Source organism: Scyliorhinus canicula, chromosome 2 (genome assembly GCF_902713615.1).
Source record: "Scyliorhinus canicula chromosome 2, sScyCan1.1, whole genome shotgun sequence".
Lineage (NCBI taxonomy): Eukaryota > Metazoa > Chordata > Chondrichthyes > Carcharhiniformes > Scyliorhinidae > Scyliorhinus > Scyliorhinus canicula.
The window spans coordinates 2449767-2476962 of NC_052147.1; the positions used below are offsets into that span (position 1 = coordinate 2449767).

The following is a 27196-nucleotide window of genomic DNA, read 5'->3' on the forward strand; positions in this document are numbered from 1 at the left end:
CCACCCGGATTACTGTAATCCGGATTTACACAGGGGTCAGACCCTCCACATCCCACCCGGATGACTGTAATCCGGATTTACCCAGGGGTCAAACCCTCCACATCTCACCCGGATTACTGTAATCCGGATTTACCCGGGGAGGGGTTCAGACCCTCCAGATTCCACCCGGATTTCTGAAATCCGGATTTACCCATGGAGGGGGTCAGACTCTCCACATCCCACCCGGATCACTGTAATCCGGATTGACCCGGGGGTCAGACCCTCAACATCCAACCCGGATTACTGTAATCCGGATTTACCCGGGGAGGAGGTCAGATCCTCCACATCTCACCCGGATTACTGTAATCCGCATTTACCCAGGGGTCCGACCCTCCACATCCCACCCGGATTACTGTAATCCGCATTTACCCAGGGGTCCGACCCTCCACATCCCACCCGGATTACTGTAATCCGGATTTACCCGGGGAGAGGGCCAGACCCTCCACATCCCACCCGGATTACTGTAATCCGGATTTACCCGGGGAGGGGGTCAGACCCTCCACATCTCACCCGGATTACTGTAATCCGGATTTACCCGGGGAGGGGTTCAGACCCTCCACATCCCACCCGGATTACTGTAATCCGGATTTACCTGGGGAGTGGGTCAGACTCTCCACATGCCACCCGAATTACTGTAATACGGATTTACCCGGGGAGTGGGTCAGACCCTCCACATCCAACCCGGATTACTGTAATCCGGATTTACCCGGGGAGGAGGTCAGATCCTCCACATCCCAACCGGATTACTGTAATCCGGATTTACCCGGGGAGTGGGTCAGACCCTCCACATCCCACCCGGATTACTGTAATCCGCATTTACCCGGGGAGGGGGCCAGACCCTCCACATCCCACCCGGATTAATCCGGATTTACCCGGGGAGGGGGTCAGACCTTCCACATCCCACCCGGATTACTGTAATCCTGATTTACCCAGGGAGGGGGTCAGACCCTCCACATCCCACCCGGATTACTGTAATCCGGATTTACCCAGGGAGGGGGTCAGACCCTCCACATCCCACCTGGATTACTGTAATCCGGATTTACCCGGGGTCAGACCCCCCACATCCCACCCGGATTACTGTAATCCGGATTTACCCAGGGAGGGAGGGATCCAATCGGATTGAGTGTGTGTGGTGTGGGGGTGACGTAATGCCTGGGGATTGGGCGGCTACTCCCCCTTCCCCCCGCCCCCAGGCTGAGTTACCAATAGGAGCCGGGGAGACGGCGGGTGGGCGGGGCCGTGACGGCAAGGCTGAGGAGTGGATACAAAGCGAGCGGAGCGCGGAGGGGGCAGTGGGTACTGGGTGCTGGGCACTGGGCAGGCATGGAGGGCAGAGCTCCTGGCAGCACTGCCCACACTCTGCAGCCTGTCCAGCCCCTCTCTCTGGCTGCTGATCAGTGCTGTCAGCCCCATTGTCCCAGTCAGTGAAGGAGGAGCAGGGGCTTCCTCCCTTCTCTCTCTCTCTGTAATTGATCAGCATCAGCAATGCCAGGGGGGAGAGGAGATGTTTCCTTTGTTAGGAGGAGGTCAGCCAGCGTGGGACCTGTCAACGTGGAGAGGCATCCCCAGAGGGAGGAGGACCAGGATGAGGATGGCGACGAGGAATTCCGGGACGAAGGGGTTCCTTTCTACATAAACCGAGGGGGGCTGCCGGTGGACGAGGCGACCTGGGACAGGATGTGGAAGCATGTGGCTAAGATCCACCCCGAGGGTGAGAAGATGGTGCAAAGAATTCGTGGGATGCCCTACCTCCCCAAGGTAATTCCTTCATTCCAACTAATTCAGCTTTCAGCAGCGGGCTTGTGAATCAGTGCGATCGAACCCCATTACTGGGATGGATGTTTGGAATGTTAAATCGGGGTGTTCCGTGTTCAAGTTTAAGCTGTTTAGGGCTGAGACAAAGCTTTTGGCTTTCTAGTTGTTGTGTTTTTAAATGTTGTTCAAAGTAAGCTTTGGAAATGTTTGATTCACTTCAACTATTGTGAGGTTTTTAAATGATAAACCTTTTGAAACTTCCCAGCTTAATTAGAAGCTTTGTGTCACCATTATATTGAAAATCTGTGCACAATATGACCTGTACTCTTTATGGTCTAATGTATTATACATTCTCGCCAGGACAATAAGAGCATCCTAGTTTGCCTCGCCCTTTTTTGTTTGTTTATCTTTTTGTTTGTTTCCCCCACCCACCCTTTTGTAAATCGGTACCCATTGCTGACTCCCACGGTAGCCGAACAGCATAAGGGAACTTTGTGTGAGTGTGGGATCATTGATCTTCCTGCTGTGCAACCAGTCCTATTTTGTGCTAATTTCTGGATTGAGCCCACAATTTAATTCCGAAAACAAAATATTTGCAGATCTTTGTACAGTTTTCTTCTGTAATTGCTCATGTGCTTTTTGGTGGATGATAATCATTCTGCACAGAGAAGATGGGAACAGAAACACCCAGTGTGAACTGTACTTGATGTGCAACAAAGAAATCTACTTCTGCTACTCATCTGATGTTGAATTCTGTGGCACTTAGAATAGCAATTGTCAGAATGTCTCTTTAACCGGCCAGTTTAGCTCAATGTTAAAAATTTGCAATAAATCTCCTGAAAGGATTTTTGGAATTCTGGGAACTCACTTGATGGTACTGGAAATGTTACTGATATTTGTAGCTGCATATCTGCCCAGTGTTGCTCCAGAAACTTCTCATGAGGACCGGGGCAAAACACAAATTGAGGTGCCCTGGGTTTAGAGCTGGGACAATTCTTTCAATTTCAATTTATTGATTTGAACACAATGCAAAGTGCTCAAGTTTCCAGATTCTAAACTAAGAAGGGAATGGAATGGGGAGAAGACCGCTTCACAATTATCAAATCAGTTGGGTAAAATATTTAAGTTGGGCAGAACAATGAAATTTCATGCAGACTAGTGTAAAGTACGTGAGACAAAAAATAAGTGGTGTATATACATATTCCATGACTGGTGGTGTAATAGTTTAGCATAATGTTCAGAGGCCTAAGAGTCCTTTAGACCGGACACTTAATCTGTCCACCTAGTCCAGAACAACAACCTGTTTGTCTATGTTGCTGAAAGTCTTGTTCTATTCAAAGAAAGTATGAGCAAACTGTCAGACCACGCCCTTCAACATTGGGTCCCATTTGGGTCACTTCATTCAAGCGCTGAGGGCAGTGCAGCTATGAGCCCCAAGGTCAATTCTCAGTGTCAAAGATCTGAGGCAGGACAAAAGGCTGGAGAATCTTTAGGTTCTTCAGCCTGGGAATTGAGGGGTTTGAGAGATAATCTTATAGATGGATATCAGATAATTAAAGGAGAGAACATCAGTTAAAATATTCAATCAAGATTTGCTTGCATTTACATAGTGCCTTTAATGTAGAAGCATGGTCAGCCCAAAATTACACAGCAATCTAACAATGTGGTGACTTTAAAGGAGTGCTTCGGAGGAGATGAAGGGAATGAATCCGAGCATGAGGCCTAGACGTCTGAAATTATGTCTAACAATAATGGGGTTAAGAGCGAGAGGACTGCTTAAAAGACCAGAATTGGAGGCACATAGAGTTCGGAGGGTGGTGATGGGAGGAGGTGGTGCAGAGGTTGGATTTTGCAGGCCTCGGCAAGGTGTCAGGACAAGGGAGGGGCAAGGCCATCAAAGGATTTAAATATAAGTGCCATCCAAACTTGCGGCCTCAGCAACCAAAGAGGACACGGGCAGCAGATGTATGAGAACATGGGCCTGCAAGTTTCCCTTCCAGCCATACACAATCCTGACTTGGAAATCTATCCCCATGCCTTCACTATCGCTGGAACAATATCCAGGAACACCCTTATTAACAGCACTGTGGGTGTACTTACACACATGGACTGCAGCGGTTCAATAAGTCAGCCCACCACCACCACATCAAGGGCAATTAGGGATAGGCAGTAAATGTCGGCTTAGCAGCAATGCCAACATCCCAAAAATAAATCAAATAAATAAATGAGAGATTTTGGGATCAGGAACCAGTGAGACAAATAGCCTTTCTCATTGTAATCACCTTGGTGTAAAGTTTCAAATAAGCTGTCATTGCAGAGTTAGTACCGATTCGATCAATGGTTTCGGCTGGTAGTGTGAGTTTTAATTTTTGTCATAGTTTAACAAGACTGTAGATAGATGATAAAGAGAGGTTGGTGTAATGAGTTTGTGTGCATTTGTTTACTCTTGTTTTATATGATTAAATTTGGGATCACAACAGTAAAATAAATCTGGAAAAAAAGTCCAATGCAACTCGTTGTCTTCCTATATGCAGCTCCTCATCTGTCTGGCCCACCTCAAGATGTGTTCCTTGTCCACGAACCGGTGCATTCATACTACCATTGCTCTTGGCGGCTCGTTCCTCAGCAGCTTCCTCATCACTTCTCTGTGCACCCTGTCTACCTCCCCAGGGTCGAACAAACGCTCCTTCCCCCAGCACTTCTCAAACATACCCGCCACATATCATCATAGAATTTGCAGTGCAGAAGGAGGCCATTCGGCCCATCGAGTCTGCACCGGCTCTTGGAAAGAGCACCCTACCCAAGGTCAACACCTCCACCTTATCCCCATAACCCAATAACCCCACCCAACACTAAGGGCAAATTTGGACACGAAGGGCAATTTATCATGGCCAATCCAACTAACCTGCACATCTTTGGACTGTAGGAGGAAACCGGAGCACCCGGAGGAAACCCATGCACACACGGGGAGGATGTGCAGACTCCACACAGTCAGTGACCCAAGCTGGAATCGAACCTGGGACCCTGGAGCTGTGAAGCAATTGTGCTATCCACAAGGCTACCGTGCTGCCCCTGCGTCCGATCCCTTGCTGCTCTCCGGGATACCAACAATCCTCAGGTCCTGCCTGCGCAACCTGTTCTCCAAATCCTCCACTTTCTCTTGCAGCCTCTTCTGGCGGTCTATCATCAGTCCCATCTCCGCCGCCATCGTGGTTAGCTGGTCATCATGCTCAGCAACCGCCTCTTCCACCTTCTTAATTGCCTGGCCCTGGGCTTTAAATCTTTGCTCCACACGGTCAATCCCCGTCTTAATCGGATCCAGATATTCTTTTCTTTGCTGAGCAAAGCTCTCCTGGAGAAAGCCCACCAGCTGCTCCATTGACCACTGGGCCAGCAGTTTCGGTCCCTGACCCTCCGCCATATTCTCCTGCGCTGACTCCACTCCCTTCTTCGACCAACGATCTCTCCTTTTCAGACCACTTCTGGCCCACAAATTCATACACTAGTGGGGAATCCTTCTCTTCTACTTCACCAGTCTCCTGTTTTGTCAATTAAATCGGGGGGATAAAGATCCCAAAAGTCCACCTTGAGCGGGAGCTACCAAATAAGCGACCATTCACTCTAGGGCCACTACCAGAAGTAGTCACTGCCTCCTTTTTTAACCCCAGAGAACCCACCCCCTCCACAGGCCCACTCAAGGTGAAGTTGATTTTTTTCAACCGAAGGAATTCCGCAAGGTCGTTCACCACACCCCCAGGCTCGGTGGCCCCGAGTTCCTTCATCTCAGCAGGATCTATCTTCGGGCTACCAGGGAGGCAAAGGCCAAGACGTTGGCCTCTCTCACCCACGGGTCTTCTGACACTCCAGAAATTGCCACCTCTGGACTAGGGACAACCTTCACCCTCAGCACTTCTGAGATCAGTGAACCCCCGCCAGAATCCCTCCAATTTCGGACAGGCCCAAAACATGTGGGCATGGTTCGCAGGCCCCTCCATGCACCGCCCACACCTATCCTTCACCTCCTCAGAAAACCTGCTCGTTCTGGCCACCATCATATGAGCCCCTTGGACTACTTCAAATTGCAGCGAAGTTGAGCACACACAGAGGATGCATTCACTCTCCTCAGAGCCTCCTTCCAAAACCCAGCTTCCAACACCCTTACCAGCTCTTCTGATTAACTTCCCCAATCGGGGCGCCCTCCCAGTCCATCAATTCCTTATAGATCTCCGACACCCTGCCTTCACTAACCCCTGTTTTTGACATCACCTTGTCCTGCAACCTCGGGGGCGGCAGGTCTGGGAAGGACAGCACCTGTTTCCTCACATAGTCCCGCACCTGTAAGTACCGAAACTCATTCCCACTGGGCAGCTCCTACTCCTCCGCCAATCCCTCCAAGCTCAGCAAGCTGCCCCTCACGAATAGGTCTCCAAACCACTCAATCCCCACCTGCCGCCACCCCTGGAATTCTGCGCCCAGCCTCCCTGGAGCAAACCAGTGATTCCTGCAAATCAGTGGCCAAATCGAGGCACCCTCCAGCCTTGGGTGCTGCCACCATTGTCCCCAAACCGTCAGGGCTTGTGGAGTACCGAGCCAGCGAGAACGGCAGAGGCCGCCGTCAACAGTGCCCCTAAACTCGTGCCCCTACATGAGGCTGCTCCATCCGCTCCCACACTGACCCCTCTCCCACTACGCACTTCCTGAACATGGCTACATTTGCTGCCAAGCAGTTAATCAAATCCAGAATGGCCAGCCAGCCCCCCCCCCCCCCCCCCCCCCCCCCCCCCCCCCCCCCAGAACACGAATAAAAACCTTGGGAGTGCCGTCATTTTCACAGACTGCACCCGCCCCGCCAATGCCAGCGGGAGCACATCCCACCTCTTAAAATCCCCCTTCATTTGCTTCACCAACCTAGGAAAATTCAATTTACGTAGCTGCTCCCATCTCCCCGCCACCTGGATGCCCAGATACCTGAAACTCACCCCCACTACCTAAAACAGCAACTTGCCCAACCTCCTCTCCTGCCCCCTCTCCTGGATCGGAAAGACCTCTTCGCCATGTTTAATTTATACCCAGAGAATCGGCCAAATTCCTCCAAAATGTCCATGATCCCTCCACTACTTTCCAATGGGTCCAATATGTAAAGCAACAGATTGTATATAGCAAGACCCTATGCTTCCCCCCCACCCCACTATCCCCTGCCAACCCCTTGATGGCAAGTGCTATTGCCAGTGGCTATATCGCCAAGGCAAAGAGCAACGGGGAGAGTGGGCATCCCTGCCTCGTCCCACAAGGCAGCCTGAAATACCCCAAACTCACCCGGTTCTTCCACTCGCTGCCGGTGCCTGATGCAACAATCGGACCCAATCCACACCCCAGTACCTCCCACAAATATTCCCATTCTACCCGCCACCTCCACATTCCGTCCCACCCCCATACCTTCCATCACCTCCATCAATCCAATGGGGCTCCCAACTCTTTACCAGGTCCTCCTCCACCTTGGGGAGCTCCAACCCATCTAGGGATCACCGCATTCCCCACCCCTCACCTCCAGGTCAGGGGCTCTGATTCATGAAGCCTCCTGTAAAACTCCTCAAAAACACCGTTCACCTCCACCGGGTCCAGTACCACTCCACCCCTATCGTCCTTCACCCTTCCAATTTCCCTCGCCGCCTCCTGCTTCCTGAGTTGGTAGGCCAGCATCCTGCTAGCCTTCTCCCTTACTCGTACACTGCCCACCTGGGCCTCCACAACTGCCCTACTGCTTTCCCCATGGACACCAGCCTGAACTCCATCTGAAGCTTCTGCCTCAACTTCAATAATCCTGCCTCTAAATACCTCCTGTCCACCTGCAGAATCTCGACCACCAACCTTGCCATCTCTGCTCGCTCCTCCTCCCTATGTGCTCGGATTGATATAAACTCCCCCCTGACTACCGCCTTGAGAGCCTCCCACAGTGTGGCGACCAAGACCTCACCTGTATCGTTTAGTTTTGCATACCCCCGAATGACTGCCCTCGCCTGCTCACACACCTCCTCATCCGCTAACAACCCTACGTCCAGCCTGCACTTTCGACGCTGGGCCCCCCGCCGATCCACTTGCAAGTCCACACAATATGGCGCCTGGTCTGAAACCACGATCGCTGAGTACCCCAAGTCGTCCGCCCCCGCCAGCAGAGTCTTATCCACCACAAAAAATAATCAATCTGAGAATACATCCTGTACACATGGGAGAAGTAAGGAATTTCCTTTGTCCTCAGCCTCCCAAACCTCCACTGGTCCAACCCCCCCATGCGCTCCATGAACCCCCTCAGCTCCCCTCAGCTCCTTCTGACCTCGTGCTCCACCCCTGGATCAATGGCCGTGTTAATGGCCATTATAACCGGTGCGAGTCCAGGCCCGGGATCTTCCCCAATACCCGTCTTATAAACTCCACATCATCCCAGTTTGGGGCATAAATGTTTATCAGGACCACTGGCATCCCCTCCAGCTTCCCCTCACCATCACAAACCTTACCCCCGAATCAGCTGCTATATTCCCCACCTCAAACGCCACCCGTTTATTTACCAGCCCCCCCCCCCCCCCCCCGGCATCTTCATGTCTAATCCCAAATGGAAGACTTGTCCTACCCAGCCTTTCCTTAGCCCTGTCTGATCCCCGATCTTCGAGTGTGTTTCTTGTAAAAAGGCCCCGTCCGCCTTCAAGCTCCTCAGGTGCGTGAAAACGTGACCGTTTAACCGGCCCATTCAGCCCCCTCACCAGCCTCGTCGGAGGGCACCATGCCCCCTCCCCTGCTGATCAATCATACCCTTTCTTAGGCCAGCCCCCGGCCCATGCCACACGACCCTACAGGCCCACCTTCGGATGTCCACCGTCACAACTCCCTCCCGTAATACGCCACAGCAACAGCATCTTCGTCAGCAACCCCTACCCTGAACAAAACAACAATACCATCCTCCTCGGCTTCACTAACCACCTGATCACATCCACTACACTCCCGTTATCTAGCCCACCCAGCCAGCCTGGCAGATCCCGCCAAGACACCTGAGCCTCCTAACCCCACCCCGCCACCCCCCTCACTCGCACATCACACAAACTATAATGAAACAAGAAAATAGGTGCACTGTCCCTCAATGGAAGGTGAAAAATTCTCCACCAACCAACAAACGAGGAAAAAGATACAAGAAAAAATGGACAGAAACCACCTCCACAGTTCAATGTCCTCCTTCTCCTGCCAGTCCGTTGTCTCTTTTAAAAACTCCATTGCCTCCTCTGGCGTTCCAAAATAATGTTCTCAACTATCAAAAGGAACCAGAGGCGAGCGGGGTGCAGCACCCCGAACTTCACCCCCTTTTTAATGAGGGCATTCTCCTCCTCGCCAGATCTGTGCCCAGATCCTTGTACACCTGAAGCTCACTCCCCTGCCAGGTGCATCTCCTCGTCTGCTTCGCCCATCTCAGTATCTTCCGCTTATCTAGGAACCGGTGATGACGTGTCACCATCACCCTCAGTGGCTCATTCGCCTGCGGCTCCCTCATCAGCGCCCTGGGCACTCGGTCGACCTCCAGGGGCCAGTCAAAAGGCCCCTCCCCCATCAACTTCTCCAGCATCTTGGCTACATACGTGCCAGCGCCCACTCCCTTGATGCCTTCAGGCATCCCTACGATCCTTAGATTCTGTCTCTGGGAGCAATTCTCCAGGCCCTCCACCTCCTTCGTTAACTGCTTCTGGGCCGCTCACATCAGATCCACTTCAGCCACCAACAAGGCGAGCTACTCTCGTGCTACCCCACCGCCTCGTCCACTTTCCGAATAGCCTGGCACTGGAACTCCAGCCTCTGCTCCACGCAGTCAATTCCCGCTTTCAACGGTTCAACTGCCTTGGTCAGGGCCTCCTGGGCGTCCCTCCTCTGTCGGCTAAACTTCTCAGTTAAGAAGTTTAAGAAGTCTGCAGGCAAAGCAGATCCTTTACCCTCCGCCATCTTGACCTGTGTCATACAAAGATTCTCTTTCTCCAACTACTCCCTTCTTCTCGACCCACTTTTGGTCCGTGTATCCATCCACCAGCCCCAGTGGAGTTAAACTTTTCTCCAGTCTTTTTTCAACAAAACATCCACTTAACAAACGGGCAAAAGTTCCAAAAAAGCAACCTTGAGCGGGAGCTGCCCAATGTGCAACCACTCATACCATGGCCGACACCAGACAGAATAGAGAATTCTAAAGACTCATGGCCATGGGAAAGAAGATATTCTTCCTCATCTTAAATAGGAGACATCTGTGCCTCCTAGTTTGAGATTCCCCTATGAGAGGAACCATCCTCTCAGCGCCTATCCTGGTACCCTGTCAAGCCCCCTCAGAATCTTTTATATTTCAATATGATCACTTCTTATTCTTCTGAACTCCAAGGAGTATCAGCTCAACCTTTGCTCAAGAGAAAACCCCTTCATCCTCGGGATCAGTCTCATGAATCTTCTTTGAACTGGCTCCAATGCAAGTATATCCAATTTGAAAGTAAGGAGACTAAAACTGTACTCTGTACTCTTAGGTGTGCTCGCACCAGTGCTGTACAGTTTCAGCAAGACTTTGTACTTTATGCCACTTTTTCCTTGCACTAAAGGCCAACATTCCATTTCCCTTCCTAATTACTTGCTACGCCTGCATGCTGACATTTTGTGATTCATGTATAAGGACTCGTATATAGGGAGGATACCAGGGCACCAAGAGGTGGGTCTCCTGAATGAAAGGAATGATCAAAGAACAGTTTTCTGCCTAACGGCGCAGGGTTAGAATGAAGGGGAAGTTGGGACCAGGGTTTCAGCTTTGGCTCGTTCGATAGGACAGTCACCTCTTCACCATGCTGAGTCCAGTCCCACTCCAGAGGCTTGATCACATAATCTAGTTTAGTAAAGTGGGAATTCTTGTTCTTGTTCTTTCAGAGATAACACCGTTCAGAGTAATTCTCCCAACTAAATTATGGGGCTGGTTTAGCACAGTGGGCTAAACAGCTGGCTTGTAATGCAGAACAAGGCAGCAGCGTGGGTTCAATTCCCGTACCGGCCTCCCCGAACAGGTGCCGGAATGTGGCGACTAGGGGCTTTTCACAGTAACTTCATTGAAGCCTACTCGTGACAATAAGCGATTATTATTATTATTCTGTGGTCACTATCAATCGTTGCTGTTTGTGGGAGCTTGTGTGTGAAAATTAGCTGGCACATTTCTTTCAGTGCAACAGCAGCTGTACTTCAAAAATTGTCATTGCCTGTGAAACATTGAGAACATCTGGAAGATGCTGGGATTTAAGGCAGGCCAGCTGCACGGTTCAATTCCCGTACCAGCCTCCCCGAACAGGTGCCGGAATGTGGCGACTAGGGGCTTTTCACAGTAACTTCATTGAAGCCTACTCATGACAATAAGCGATTTTCATTTCATTTCATTTCGATTGGAGGGATTGAGAAAGTGTGTTTGCAGTGGGAGCTGGCCATGCACTGGAAGGTGATCTTGACATCGCAGGTGATTTTGGATAACAAGACTGAGAAATGCCAAATTTGGTGACTGTGATCTGTGATACTTACACCAGGTGTGTTAAAATGTGCAAAGCTGTGCTTTGAAGAATAAAGATGGTGACAGTACCAGGATGAGAGCAAAGACAGGCTAACAATGGAGCATTTCAGCACCAGCATTTCAGTTGTGCTTTTCTTTACGTTTGCTCAATGATGTGTGAATGAAGAATCGCTTCTCAGTTCTACTGTTTACCCAGAAAATCCACTGTTTATTCTCTACAAAGGTTATATTTGGAGAGCGGCAGAGTATGTCCAAGATTCCATGGTCCTCTTACAGATAGTGAGGCACTCACAGTCTTTTATTCTTTTTGTTTTTGCTCCCCTCTTCACTGTGATCATGCCAACTCTGGGTTTTTCTTCATTCTTTCCACAGAATGTGGGTGTGGCTGGCTCGGTCAGCACTTATTGCCCATCCCTAATTGCCCCTGAGAAGGTGGTGGTGACCTGCCTCCTTCAACCGCTGCAGTCTATATGGTGTAGGCAGACCCACACTGGTGTTAGGGAGGGAGTTCCAGGATTGTGACCCAGCGACATTGAAGAACCGGCGATATAGTTCCAAGTGAGGATGGTGTATGCGGCTTGGCGGGAGCTTGCAGGTGATGGTGTTCCCATCCATCTCCTGCCCTTGTCCTTCTAGGCGGTAGAGCTCTAGGTTTGGAACATGCTGTTGAGAGAGGCTTGGTAAATTGCTGCGGTGCATCTTGTCGATGCTACTGTGTGTTGGTGGAGAGAGGGGATGTTAAAGATGATAAAGTGGATCATTAAAAACCCTATTTTTATTTTCCATCCCGAGCCCAGGGGTACTAATGCCCTTGTAACTCAACAAATATTATGGATTAACCTTGGGATATTGTGTATGAATTAATATCGCACGGTCAGTGCCATTAACCACTGCAACATTGAGGAATCTCTGAATGTTGGTCTATATATACATCTATATATTGTTTCATATTTCCTATGCTTTCAGGTTCCGATGCCATGTGTGCCTACATTTCAGCTGTCCACGCTTGTCCCTGACCGCCTGGAAGCCATACAGAGATACACCAGGGAATTGCAGTATCCTTCAGATCATCAGGGAAACTAGAGTCCATTAATGGGTTCCTGGTCTGCAGGCAATAATGTCTCTCTGCAATCAGATAACACAAGATGCCAGGAGTAACCCAATGCATTTAGATTGTTTTTTAAAAGCATTGTCTAGACTCTGCTGGAACAGCATACCTGAAATAGATTCTGTCATATTATTCTTAAATATCACACATGATCCTGCCTTCTTTTGCATGTTCTTTGTCAACGTTAGTACATTGCGAAGCACAAAATGGGAGCCCATCCCAATATTGTGGGATAGTGATATTCCTGTTTTTGCAGAAGTGACAATATTTTCTTTAAAGTAGTTTTATTGCATCAAAATGTGTGTGTGTGTGCTTCACATAGTGAATCTGATTGTTGTGATATTGGCCAACAAGGCAGATCTTCAGCACACAACAATCTCCCATAAACACAATAGGTGAATTATCAGTGTTCTGAGTTCAGATCTGTTGCAGATATCTGCTGAGGCACAATATTGTCACTCTCTTCTCTAATGGCCTGGTTACGACCTCACTGCCCTACAGAGTTATAGAATTCTACAACACAGAAAAAACCTTTCGGCCCATCACATATCTCTGGGAGTTGGAACCAGAACTGCAAGAAAAACTGCGGCAAGAAACTCACTTGTAAACTGGACTTTAATCTCGCTTTGTGGAAATCTGCTCACCATAGAATCCCTACAATGCAGAAGGAGGCATTCAGCCCATCGAGTCTGCACCCTGCCTAGGCCCCTGTAACCCTACCTAACCTGCACATCTTTGGACATACATGGCAGAGTATTCGCTTGCATATCTTTTTATTAAAACAGTAAAAAATATATACAAGGCCAAACGGTACAAAGACTAATTTTGTGTTGGAGAAACAGGGTACCCTCCCCTCAGTATCAATGTCCAGAGAGGGGGGTGGTTTAACATAACTTCTCGACTTTTCAATTCTGTCCCTCTAGAATTAAAGCCAAGTGCTTGTTTTTTTTAATGTACAACCTTGCTAACCTGTGACCCAACTTTGAGCAATTGGTGTTTTTGTATTCCAAGATCCCTGTATTCCACCTCGACTTGTACCTTCCAAGTAATAAGTGACCCTCCTATTCTTCTTCACAATGTACTACCTCACATTTATCTGTGTTGAACATTTGCATATATTAGAAATACTGCATCACCATTGTCTGATCTCCCCATTACCTCCTCAAAAAATTCATCAAAGTTCGTCAAGCAGGTGTTACCCTTTAGAAACTCAGGCTGACTATTCATAGTTATATTTAGAATTTCCAGATGTTCCTCTATTCTCTACTTCAACAAGGATTCCACTATTTTCCCCACCACTGATGTTAATCTGACTGGTCTATAATTCCCTGGACATATTATGCCCACCTCCTTAAAGATAGGGTTTACATGCACTATCGGCCAGTTCTCTAGCACTATTCCTTTTTCGAACAATTATCAAATGCATGTAGTAATTCTGCTATCTCTTCCCTGGATTATTTTAAAATACATGAATGCAAACCTTCCAGAGCAGAGATTTTATTCTCTTTTGTGTTTAATTAATTTATTTAGTACATCCTTTTTTATTTTAGAGGAACTCATCTCCTCACTTAACATTCTGTCTACCTGTTGTATCTCTCTGGTAAATACCCAATCAAGATCTCTGCCATTTTTCTGTTATGACCTGAACCATTATCCTGTCTACCCTTTAATGGTCCTATTTCCATCACAGCATTTCTTGTTAATGTACCTCTGAAATATTTTAATATTTCATGGTCCTTGATCGTTTAATTTCCTAATCCTCTTTGCCTTACTATTTTTTTTATTTTGACTTCTCTCCTAATCTCTTTGCATTCTCTCTTAACCTCCTGTGCACTTATGCTGTCTACTTACTTAAAGGTTATCTCTTTCCTAACCCTCAGTTATTTTCTTTAATGTCTTTATTCAATCACGGAGTCCCATTAATTTGCTATTTCCTTTTAGTGGAATCTATTTTCCTGATTCTGGGGAACATTTGAATCAGTGTTGAACATTGTCATTTGTGACTATAGTTATCCATTTTATTTTCCCCAAGTTCTGTTCTCAGTCCGTCTATAAGCTTTTCTCCATATTTATGTCCTCTATCATCTAAAGCAGTCACTATTGTTTAAATGTTCCCCTTAAAGTCTCTTGCTTTCTCCATCTCTTGTCTGTCTGTCCTTCCCCGAAAATGGTAATTCTAGGGAGATAGATCCAGATCAATTATTTCTTTTTTTTAACCTTTCACCCCACTAAAGATCAATTCTTTCAGATGTTCCAGAATGACTAAGTGGGGTCAATATGTAATTGTAGGATGATTACAGCAAAGAAGAGGGACATTCAGCCCATCATGTTTGTGCTGGCCCTTTGCAGGAGTAATTCACTTGGAACCACTCCTCCAGCTTCTCCCTCGGGCCTAGACGTTTTTCCATTTTCATATAATAATCCAGTTCCCTCTTGAATGCCTCAGTTGAATCTGCCTCCACTACCCTCTCAGACAGTGCATTCCAGATCCTCACCACTCACTGCCTGAAAAGGTTTTCCAATTACCTTAATTCTGTGCCTTCTGGTTTGTGATACTTCCGTTAATGGGTGCAGTTTCTTTCTGGGCTTGATTTAACTAAATGGGAATAATATCCCACAGCGAGCACGTGTAGCCGCGTGTTTCCCGGCACTCACAGCATCGGGTAACACCGCTGTCAAACGCCACTCAAGTTAGATAGAGGCCTCAGCGGGGAACGTGCGGCCGAGGCCACACTTAGCCCTGTTATCTGCACTGAGGAGCTGTACTCACCGGAACTCCTCTTTAAAATGGCATCCCAAATTCTGGAGTCCCCGTCGTGACCCCATTCGTGGCCATTCAATCGCGTCTCATCTGGGCCATTCATGATTTTGAATAGATCCATTAAATGTCCTCTCTACCTTCTCCAAGGAAAGCAGTCTCCAGTTCTCCAATCGATCTATCTAACTGAAGTTACTCATCCCTGGAACCAGAACCATTCTCATTAATCTTTTCTGCACTCTCTCTAATGTCTTCACATCCTTCCTAAAGTGTGGTGTCTAGAACTGCATGCAATACTCCAGTTGAAGTTAAACCAGTGTTTAATATTACCTCTAAAATAAAAGCAAAACACTGCTGATGCTGTTGGAGAATCTAGAATAGAAAGTGCTGGAAAAATTCAGCTGGTCTGCCAGTATCTGTGGCGAGAGAAACCGTTAACGTTTCGAGTCCAAAATGACACTTGTGGCTTGAGCCTGCTACACGTGAATAATTATTTACCGTTGAATTAATTTACTTAGCCATCCAATCCAGGTACAATCACACTGGGACGCAATTTTTTGAGATTAAGAAGAATCGACCTTTAACTGGGTAAGTAGCAATTATCTGTTAAGTGTGTCATTGCGAAACTACTCTTTGGTCAAAACTGTGCTGTTGGCATGTTGTCGACAGCCTGTTCAAAGTACTCAAAGCAGCAAGTGCCTACCTTGTCGTTAATCAGTGGGAGCCAGCCGTAATTCTCCTCTCGGCTTGAGTTTGCTTGAAGCAGTATAAAATGTCACTTAAAAAAATTCCGAAGGCAGTAGTAAACACCCTTGTAAAAAGTTTTATAAAAGAAAGCATTATACTGAGTGAAGGGTGTCGAACAGAGAGAATGTTATAACTGAGAGCATTGTACTGAGGTTGTAGAGTGTAACAAGGAAAGTGTTAAACCTCCAACAAGTGCACTGAGCTCGTGAGTTTCTTTGTCACATCCCACCAATTGTCTCTGCATCTTCCCTCCTTTCCCTTTGCTGACCAGATCAAATTTTTCCTTAAAGCTATCCCCAGCCTAGCCCTCAATTTATATCTTTCTCTAGTTTCTCTCCCGCCTCTCCTCATGTTCATCCATCATGTTCATCTTATCCTTGAGACTCAGCTCCTCTCACAACTTTATTCACATTCTGGGGAGTTGATGGTGCAGTGGTATTACCGCTTGACTAGTAATCTAGAACCACATAATGCTCTGGGGACACACCAGGTGGTGGAACTTAAACCCAATAAAACATCTGGGATTAAAAGTCTAATGATGACCATGAAACCATTGTCGATTATCGTAAAAACCCACCTGGTTCATTAATTTCCTTTAGGGAAGGAAAACTGCGGCCACAGAAATATGGTTGACTCTTGCATGCCCTCGGAAATGACCCACAGTTGTACTCAATCACAACAAAAAGAATAAAGTTGGACGGACCACCCACCTATGCACAGGAAACGACAACAGCAAACCCAGTCCTGCCGACCCTGCAAAGTCCTCCTTACTAACATCTTTTGGCTTGTGCCAAAGTTGGGAGAGCTGTCTCACAGACTAGTCAAGTAACAGCCTAACGTAGTCATACTCACAGAATCATACCCCTCAGATAATGTCCCAGAGACCACCATCACCATTCCTGGGTGTATCCTGTCTCACCGGCAGCACAGACCCAGCAGAGTTGGTGACACAGTGGTGTACAGTCAGGAGGGAGTTACCCTGGGAATCCTAAACAGTGACTCCGGACCCCAGGAAGTCTCATGGCTTCAGGTTAAACATGGGCAAGGAAGCCTCCTGATTACCACGTACCGGCCACCCTCAGCTGATGAATCAGTACTCCTCCATGTTGAACACCACTTGGAGGAAGCATTGAGAGTGGAAAGGACACAGAATGTACTCTGGGTGGGGGACCTCAATGTCCATCGGCAAGAGTGATTCGGTCATACAACCACAGGCCGAGCTGGTTGGGTCCTAAAGGACAATAGCTGCTAGTCTGGGATTGCAGCAGGTGGTGAGGGAACCGACAAGAGGGAAAAACATACTTGGCCTCATCCTCACCAACCTGCCTGCTGCAGATTACAATATTGGCAGGAATGACCACTGCACATTCCCTGTGGCAACAAAGTCCCATCTCCACATTGAGAATACCTTTCATTGTATTAACTGTGCTAAATGAGATAGACTTTGAACAGATCTAGCAACTCAAGACTGGGTATCCATGAGGCGCTGTGGACCATCAACAGCAGCAGAATTCTACTCAACTACAACCTGATGGCCTGACATATCCCCCACTCTACCATTACCACCCAGCCAGGGGATCAACCTTGGTTCAATGAAGAGAGCAGGACAGCATGCCAGGAGCAACATCAGGCAGACCGAAAACTGAGGTGTCAACCTGGTGAAGCTACAACACAGGACTACTTGTGTGCCAAACAGCATAAGCAGCAAGAAGAGACAGAGCTAAGCAATTCCACAACAAACATATCAGTTCTAAGCTCTGTAGTCCTGCCACATCCAGCTGTGAATGATGGTGGATACTTAAACAACTCACTGGAGGAGGAAGTTCCACAAATGTTCCCATCCTCAATGATGGAGGAGCCCAGCACATATGTACAAAAGACAAGGCTGAGGCATTCGCAACAATCTTCAGGCATAAATGCTGAGTGGGTGATCCATCTCGGTCTCCTCCGGAGGTCCCCAGTATCACAAATGTCAGTCTTCAGCCAATGCGATTCACTCCACGTGATATCAAGAAACCGCTGAAGGCACTGGATGCTGCAAAGGCTATGGGCCCTGACAATATCCCAGCAATAGTACTGAAGATCTGTGCTCCAGAACTTGCCGTGTCACGAGCCAAGCTGTTCCAGTACAGCTACAACACTGGCGTCTACCCGGCAATGTGGACAATTGTCCAGGTATATCCTGCACATAAACAGGAGAAACTAAACCCAGCCAATTACCACCCCATCAGTCCACTCTCCATCATCAATAAAGTAATGGAAGGAGTCATCAAACCACTATCAAGCAGCACTTACTCAGCAATACTCTGTTCTCAGATGCTCAGGTTGGATCCCATCAGGGTCACTCAGTTCCTGACCTCGTTACAGCCTTGGTTCAAACATGGACAAAAGAGCTGAATGCCAGAAGTGATCTGGGACACCGTGAGTGGGCAAGAACATGACAGACCGACTGTAATGTGGAAAAATGTGGGGTTATCCACTTTGATAGAAGGAACAGATGTGCAGAGTATTTCTTAAATGGTAAGAGATTAGAAAGTGTAGGTTGACAAAGAGACCTGGGTGTCCTTATCCATAAATCACTGAAGGCTAACATGCAGGTGCAGCAAGTATTAGGAAGGTTAATGGAACGTTACCGAACAGGCGCCAGAGTGTGGCGACTAGGGGCTTCTCACAGTAACTACACTGCAGTGTTGATGTAAGCCTACGTACAACAATAATGAAGATTATTATTCTTATTAGCCTTTATCACAAGAGGATTTGTGTATCAGAGTAGTGAGGTGTTCCATCAATTGTATAGGAGTTTGGTTAGACCACACCTGGAGTACAGTGTGCAGTTTTAGTCTCCTTACCTCAGGAAGGATATTATTGCCATCAGGGAAGAGCAATGAAGGTTCACCACACTTGTTCCGGGGATGGCGGGCTGCCTTGGGACTGTCTTGTGAAGAGTGATTGGCCAAACCGGGCCTGTATTCTCTGGTGTTTTGAAGAATGAGAGGTGATCTCATTGAAACCTACAAAATACTGAAAGGAATAGTGAGGGTAGATGCAGCTAAGGTGTTTCCCTTGGTTGGGGAACCTCGAACCAGGGCTCAAATTTCAAAAGAAGAGGGATGCTACTTAGGACCGAACTTTCTTTACACAGGATTCTGAATCTTTGGAATTCTCCTCCCCAGAGAGCTGTAGAAGCTCAGTCATTGTGTATGTTTACGGTAGAGGTTGATTATTTTTGATTCAAAATAACATAAAGGATTATACGGATAGGGTGAGTAAAAAGCATGGAAGTGTTTGACCAGCCATGATCATACTGAACGACGGGCTGAATGGCCTTCTACCCCCGCCATATTCTTAACCACCCTGTCCTCGCCAAGACATTTTTATTTTCTTATAAATTTAGAGTACTCAATTATTTTTTTCCAATCAAGGGGCAATATAGCATGGCCAATCCACCTAACCAGCGCATCTTTGGGTTTTGGGGGTGAAACGCTCGTAGACACGGTGAGAATGTGCAAACTCCACACGGACAGTGACCCGGGGCCTGGATTGAACCCATGTCCTCAGCGCCATGAGGCAGCAGTGCTAACCGCTGTGCCACTATGCTGCCCTGGAACTCCTCTTTGAATCGTTCAAATCAGGGGCGAAATTCTCCGACCCCCCGCAGGGTAGGAGAATCGCCCGGGGCCGGCGAAAATCCCGCTCCCGCCGTGGCCAGAATTCTCCGCCACCCAGGAATTGGCGGGGGCGGGAATCACGCCCCACCGATCGGCGTGCCCTCCGTGCTGATCGCCGAGCCCCCTGCGGCGATTCTCCAGCCCGCGATGAGCCGAAGTCCCGCCACTGAGAGGCCTCTCCCGCCGCCGTGGTTTCAACCACCTCTGCTGGCGGCGGGATTGGCGGCACGAGCGGGGTTCTGGGGGGGCGCGGGCCGATTGGACCCCAGGGGGTGCCCCCACGGCGGGCGGGCCAGTGCCGTGGGGGCACTCTTTTTCCTCCACCGCCGCCACTGCCTCCACCATGGCGGAGGTGGAAGAGAACCCCCCCCCATCGCGCATGCGCCGGTGGTGACGTCAGCGGCAGCTGACGCACCGGCGCATGCGCGAACCGGCGAAGGCCTTTCGGCCAGCCCCGATGCCGGCCGGTGGGCGTCAAAGGCCATTGGCACCAGTTTTGGCGCCAGTCGGCGTGGCGCCAACCACTCCGGCGTGGGCCTAGCCCCCAAAGGTGCGGAGAATTTTTGGGGAGGCCCAACGCCGGAGTGGTTGGCGCCACTCCGCTATGCCGGGACCCCCCGCCCCGCCGGGTAGGGGAGAATCCCGGCCCAGGTTTCCATTTCTGCCATGGGACTGAAACCGCTCTTATCAAAGTCACAAATTACACAGTAGGCGGGATTTACCGAGCATCTCGCCGTGGGTAGCCGGCCCACCCAGGTCCCTCCCGTTTTTGAATGCACCCCTGACCGCCGGGAATCCAGCAGAGGGGGTGCGCCTTGTGTGGGACCAGAAGATCCCGCCGGCATAAACATCTGGAAAATTCCAGCCCCTATACCATTGTAACAAAACAACCATCCCTCCTCAACCTTTTGGTCCTTATGCAGCTTTGACATGGCTGACCACACCGTCCTCCTCTAAAGCCCCTCCACAATCAACCAGCTGTGTGGGACTGCACTCACCTGGTTCCATCCTTACCTACCTAACTGTATCCATAGGATTACCTCCAATTGCTTCTCTTCTAGGTGCCCCTCAAAAAACTATCCTTAGACTCCCTACTGTTCCTAGCTACAGCTGTCCTTCAGAAACATTGTTTTTTTTAAAAAATTCTTTCATGGGATGTGAGCATCTCTGGCAAAGCCAACATTTGTTACTCATTCCTAATTGTTGAACTATCTGGTATAGGTACACCTTAGAAAGGGATTCCTGGATTTTGACAAAAGGACAGTGATGGCAGTGGTGTTTGCATGCATCTACTGCCCTTATCCTTCTTCGTAATAGACGTCACAGATTTGGAAGAGGTTTGGTGAGCTGCTGTAGTACACGTTGCTGATGATGCTCGCTCCTGTTGCTGTGTCAATGGTTCAAGGAGTGAATATTGAAGGTGGTGGATGGGGTGCCCATCAAGCAGGTTACTTTGTTCTGGATTGTGTCCAGCTTCTTGAGTGTTGTTGGAGCCAAAATCATTCAGGAAAGTGGAGAACATTCCTTCACACTCCTGAGTTGTGCCTTGTACATGGTGGACAAGATTTGAGGAGTTACTTTTTTCAAAACTCTCAGCCTCTGACCTGCTCTTATAGCGACAGTATTTGTATGGTTGATCCAGTAACCTTTGTGGTCAAGGTTATCGATGGTCCGAAATGGCATCAGTTTCCACATGTTTGCTGACCACACCCAGCTTTTTCTTTATTCATTATGGGGATGTAGGCATCGCTGGCCGGGCCAGAATTTATTGCCCATCTTAATGGCCTCTGGACTGAGTGACGTGCTGGGTCATTTCGGAGGGCATTTAAGAGTCAACCACATTGCTGTGGGTCTAGAATCACATGCAGGCTCCCGGACCAGGTAAGGTCGGCAGATTTCCTTCCCTAAAGGACATTAGTGAACCAGATGGGTTTTTACAACAATTAACAATAGATTCATGGTCATCATTAGACTTTTAATTCCAGACTTTTATTGAATTCAAATTTCACCATATGCCGTGAGCATCATCCTAACCCAGTGAACATACCACTACACCACCGCCTCCCATCTCTACATCATTCAGCCCTTTCACCGTCTTTAAATTATCAGACTGCTGGACGACCAGAAATGTTCTTAAATATTGGGAATCGTCCTGGGTTCGATTCCTGCTTGGGTCGCTGTCTGTGTGGAGTCTGCACGTTCTCCCAGTGCCTGCGTGGGTTTCCTCCGGGTGCTCCGGTTTCCTTCCACGGTCCCAAAAGAAGTGCTGTTCTATAATGTGGACATTCTGAATTTCACTTCCGTGTACCTGAACAGGCGCCAGAATGTGGTGACTAAGGACTTTTCACAGTAACTTCATTGCAGTGTTAATGTAAGTCTACTTTGTGACATTAAAGATTATTAATATTATTATTTTCAACCACTCCTAGGATGCTTTTTGTGTCTTCTACTGTGAAGACCGATACAAATAATTGTTCAAAGCCTCTGCCATTTCCTTGTTTCCCATTATTCATTCCACAGTCTCACCCTGTTGAGGGACCAATGCCCTCTTTAGCTACTCGTGTCCTCTTTTTATATACTTGTAGAAGATTTTACTGTCTGTATATTTCTCGTTTGTCGTTTTTTTTTTTTTGCAAAGATCCAACTTCCGAGTTAATGTTGGAGTTGGGAATGCAGCTTGCTGAGGCCTGTGATTCTATTATGGGTCAATTCACTTCTGTAAAGAGCAGCTCTGACTCTGTAAATCATTTGCCTTGTGTTCCTTTGAGAAGAGAGGGAAAGCATTGTATCTGATTTCCCTCTGAGTTTCGAGAATTCAGTGCCAGAGATCTCTTGGGTAGCGGGCCAAGAGGAAGAAATTGGCGATGAAGTGATGTCAAGCTCCAAATGGGATGATTTTACAAAATAGCACTTGCTCAAGATCAAACTTTAAATTGATTTCAAAATCTTTGTTTCTTTTTCTTTTTTGTTTCTGGTCTTACAGCCTGATGGATCTTGCACGAGAAATGATTCGAGAATCTCTACCAATAAAATGCTTGGAAGCTGTGATCCTCGGGATGTATCCTTTTCCTGATGGACAAACTGGAAAAATAGGCTGCAGAAAATTGGAACTTATGGCCCACATTGGGGCAGCCAGGACTCTGGGTGGCCCAGTGCAGTTCGAGGAACAATCCTAGTCAAAGCCAAGGCTTCAGGAAGGAATTAGAAAGGGACTCCCTGCCACCCAGTCCCAGTCACACAACATAGAAACGGTGATGGTCCTCTGGATCCTCAGTGGTGAGCTGTGGCATGCGGAAGTTACTTTAGTTTTGACTTGAATATGTAGTTTCCAAGTCCAGACATCTTGGAGATTGCATTGCATGACCTCTAGGCTTCCAACTGCATTGTCCCATTGGTTAACCAACAGATTCATCCCATGCTGCTTCGCCTTCCCACTTTTCATCAGCTAATTGTTGACTGTAAATCAAACAGCTTTTGTTTCTCTGTGATCTTAAGTTCTCCTCCAATTTTCTCCCTGGAAAGATGGTAGCAATGTCCTGGAGATAAATCTTCAATCCCTGGATAGTCTAAGAGGTTGTGTGTGTGAAATGCTTTGCCACCGTATCAGGGGCTCATTCAGCTATCAGTCTGCCCTTGACTCTGACGGGACTGGTGTGTGTATGTGTTTTGTTTTAATGGTGCTTTATTTCCTCACAGTCACCTTCATACCTCTCTAGATTTTAGTGGGTTCTCGGCAGCCTCTTCCCTATTCCTCGCCTTGTGTGATCCCAGATGAAAAGTGTTTGATTGTGGACGCTATCGCAGCCAAGCCCTGCCCTGCCCTCACCCAATGTCCAGACTTGGCCTGCATAGTGGTTAGCACTGCTGCCTCATAACTCCAGGGACCCGGGATCAATTTCTGCCTCGGCTGACTGTGTGGAGTGCTCCGGGTGCTCCGGTTTCCTCCCACAGTCCAAAGATGTACAGGTCAGGTGGATTGGCCATGATAAATTGCCCCTTAATGTTCAAAAGGTTAGGTGGGGTTACTGGGTTATGAGGATAGGGTAGAGGCGTGGGCTTAAGTAGGGTGCTTGTCCCTAGGCCGGTGTAAACTCAACGGGCCGAATGGCTTCCTGCGTTGTAAATTCTATGATTCTTGTGCACTTAATGGAACTCAGTATCCAGCTGTCAGAGATGCTGGTTCATTTTTCAATTCATGTCCAAGGGGTCACTGAGGCAACTGTAATATCCGCCCTCTAGCGCCAGCTGAGATCAGTTAACTCCATGCGAATTGAGAATCACAGAATAATAGAGTGCAGGAGAGGCCCTTTGTCCCATCGAGTCTGCCTGCTTACCTAATCCCATTTGCCAGCACTTGGCCCACAGTCTTGAATGCTATGTCGTTCCAAGTGCTCTTCCAGGTACTTTTTAAAGGACAAACCCTCTACCCCCCTCCCACGCCCAAACCAGGCTTCACTCATCTGTGGAATAGTTGCTCCAGACAATGCATCTCAAATCCCATCAAATCATGCGGCCACAATCATTTCCTTCTGCGTGAAGGAGGGATTTAAATTCCAAAGACAGAGTACTTCTGTGGAAGATGGAACTTGTACATTCTGGATGTGCTGCACTCCAACAGAGCTGGGACCAATGTCCTTGTGAGAGTGATATGACACTGCATGATGTAACATATACTTTAAAACTCTGGAAGAAGGAACTGAAGGCACTGTTGCTAAGTTTGCAGATGATACAAAGATCTGTAGAGGGACAGGTAATATTGAGGAAGCAAGGGGGCTGCAGAAGGACATGAACAGACTAGCAGAGTGAGCAAAGAAGTAGCAGATGGAATGCAATGTGGAAAAGTGTGAGGCTATGCACTTTGGAAGGAGGAATGGAGGCACAGACTATTTCTTTTTTTTTAATAAACATTTTATTGAAGTATTTTTGGTATTATAACAACAACAAAACAAACAATGTACATGAAACTATAAACATAGTGCAAAAGCCGTCTCCCTTCCTTACAGGTCCCACCTTTATTAACCCCCTACTCTGAGCTAAACTGCTGACGATTAATTTTCCATGAAGAAGTCGACGAACGGTTGCCGCCTCCGGGTGAACCCTAACATTGACCCTCTCAAGGCGAACTTGATTTTCTCCAAACAGAGAAAGCTAGCCATGTCCGATAGCCAGGTCTCCGACTTCGGGGGCTTTGAGTCCCTCCAAGCTAATATTATCTGTCTCTGGGCTACAGGGAAGCAAAGGCCAGAACGTCTGCCTCTTTCTCCTCCTGGATTCCCGGATGTTCCGACACCCCGAAAATCGCCACCTCTGGACTCAGCGCCACCCTTGTTTTTAACACCGTGGACATGACATCTGCAAACCCCTGCCAAAATCCCCTCAGCTTCGGGCATGTCCAGAACATGTGGACATGGTTCACTGGTCCTCCCGCACATTTTGCACATCTGTCTTCCACCCCAAAGAACCTTCTCATCCGGCCACTGTCATGTGAGCCCGGTGAACGACCTTGAATTGTATCAGGCTGAGCCTGGCACATGTTGCGGACGCGTTGACTCTACTCAATGCATCCGCCCATAGACCTTCCTCTATCTCTCCTCCCAGCTCCTCCTCCCACTCGCGCTTCAGCTCCTCGGTCTGTGTCTCCTCTGACCCCATAGATTCCTTGTAAATGTCCGAGACGCTCCCTTCTCCTACCCACCCTCTGGAAACTACCCTGCCCTGAATCCCCCTTAGCGGTAGGAGCGGGAAGGTTGACACCTGTTTACGTAGGAAGTCCCGCACCTGCAGGCACCTGAATTTGTTTCCCCTCGCCAACCCAAACTTCTCCTCCAGCGCCCTCATACTCGGAAAGTTCCCATCTATAAACATATCTCCCATCCTCTCAATCCCTGCTCTCCGCCATATCCGGAAACCCCCATCCACACTTCCCGGAGCAATCCCAGATTGGGGACCAGACAGATGCTCCCTCTGCCCCCACATGTCTCCTCCATTGCCCCCAGACTCTAGGGCCGCCACCACCATGGGGCTGGTGGAGTACCGTGCTGGCGGTAACAGCAGAGGCGCAGTTACCAACACCCCCAGACTGGTGCCCTTGCAAGGATCCGCCTCCATACGCTCCCATGCCGACCTCTCCCCCACCACCCACTTCCTGATCATGGCTATATTCGCCGCCCAGTAATAGTTACTAAAATTTGGCAACACCAGCCTGCCCTCTCCCCAACTCCACTCAAGCATTACCTTCCTTACTCGCGTGGTCTTGCCCGCCCAACCGAAGCCACTGATCACCTTGTTGACCCGTTTAATAAAGGACTGCGGAATAAAGATGGGGAGACACTGAAATACAAACAGGAATCTCGGGAGGACCATCATCCCCACCTCATAATTTCTTCCATCCCCTCCATCGGGTATGATACATGCAGAAGCAGGTCGTCTGCATGTAGCGAGACTGTGCTCCACAGCCCCCCCCCCCCCCCCCCCCCGCCCCCCGACCAGCCCCTTGAGGCTCTCAGAGCAAATGCCAACGGCTCTATAGCTAGCGCGAACAACAGTGGGGAGAAGGGGCATCCCTGTCTCGCACCCCAGTGCAGTCTAAAATAGTCCAATGTTGTCCTACTTGTCCGTACACGTGCCACAGGAGCCTGATACAGCAACCTGACCCAGTCAATAAAGCCCCGCCCAAATCCGAACCGTCCCAGTACCTCCCACAGATAATCCCATTCTACCCTATCAAAAGCCTTTTCTGCATCCATTGCGATCACGACCTCCACCTCCCTACCTTCCGGGGTCATCATGATCATGTTTAACAAACTTCTTACAATGGCCACCAACTACCCACCCTTAACAAACCCCGTCTGGTCCTCCCCAATAACGTCCGGAACACAATCGTCAATCCTGGAAGACAACATTTTGGCAGCAATTTAGCATCTACATTCAACAGGGATATCGGCCTGTCGGACCCACACCGCTCCGGGTTCTTGTCCTGTTTCAGAATCAACAAAATCGTGGCCTGTGACATTGTCGGGGGCAGCACCCCTCTTTCCCTTGCCTCATTGAACATCCTCATCCCCATCGGCCCCAATATCCCAGAGACCTTTTTATAAAACTCCACTGGGTACCCGTCCGGCCCCGGGGCTTCACCTGACTGCATGGCCTCCAGACCCTCCACTATCTCTTCCAACCCGATCGGGGCCCCCAGCCCTTCTACCAGCTCCCCGTCCACCCTTGGGGAAATTCAGCCCCTCCAAGAAGTGCCTCATCCCTCCGGCCCCGTAGGGGGTTACGACCTGTACAGCCTACAGTAGAAATCCCTAAACGTCTTATTCACCCCTGCTGAATCTCCAACCAGGTTCCCATCTCCGTCATTTGCTTTCCATATCTCCCTGGCTGCCTCCCTCTTTCTAAGCATTCTGCTGGCCTTCTCTCCATACTCATAGATCGCCCTCCTCACCTTTCTCAGCTGCTCCACCTCCCTCTCTGTGGTTAACAAGCCGAACTCCGCCTGTAGCCTCCGCCGTTCCCTTAAAAGCCCTGCCTATGGGATCTCCGCATACCTCCTATCGATCTGGAGT

At 48.7% G+C, this 27196-nt stretch overlaps 1 protein-coding gene across 3 annotated transcripts in view; it reads left to right on the forward strand.

The window, feature by feature from the left end:
• Window positions 1-1252: 1252 nt before the first annotated feature.
• vash1 (vasohibin 1) overlaps window positions 1253-27196 on the forward strand; it is a 75862-nt gene continuing 49918 nt past the window's right edge. For all 3 annotated transcript variants that reach the window (XR_005463738.1, XR_005463741.1, XM_038821769.1), the window contains exons 1-4: window positions 1253-1797; window positions 12317-12405; window positions 15748-15804; window positions 22615-22689. Coding sequence is in view for 1 of the 3 variants with exons in the window: in XM_038821769.1 (XP_038677697.1) it covers window positions 1525-1797; window positions 12317-12405; window positions 15748-15804; window positions 22615-22689 (494 nt within the window). In the remaining 2 variants the exon portion in view is untranslated. The remainder of the gene's footprint in view (window positions 1798-12316; window positions 12406-15747; window positions 15805-22614; window positions 22690-27196) is intronic.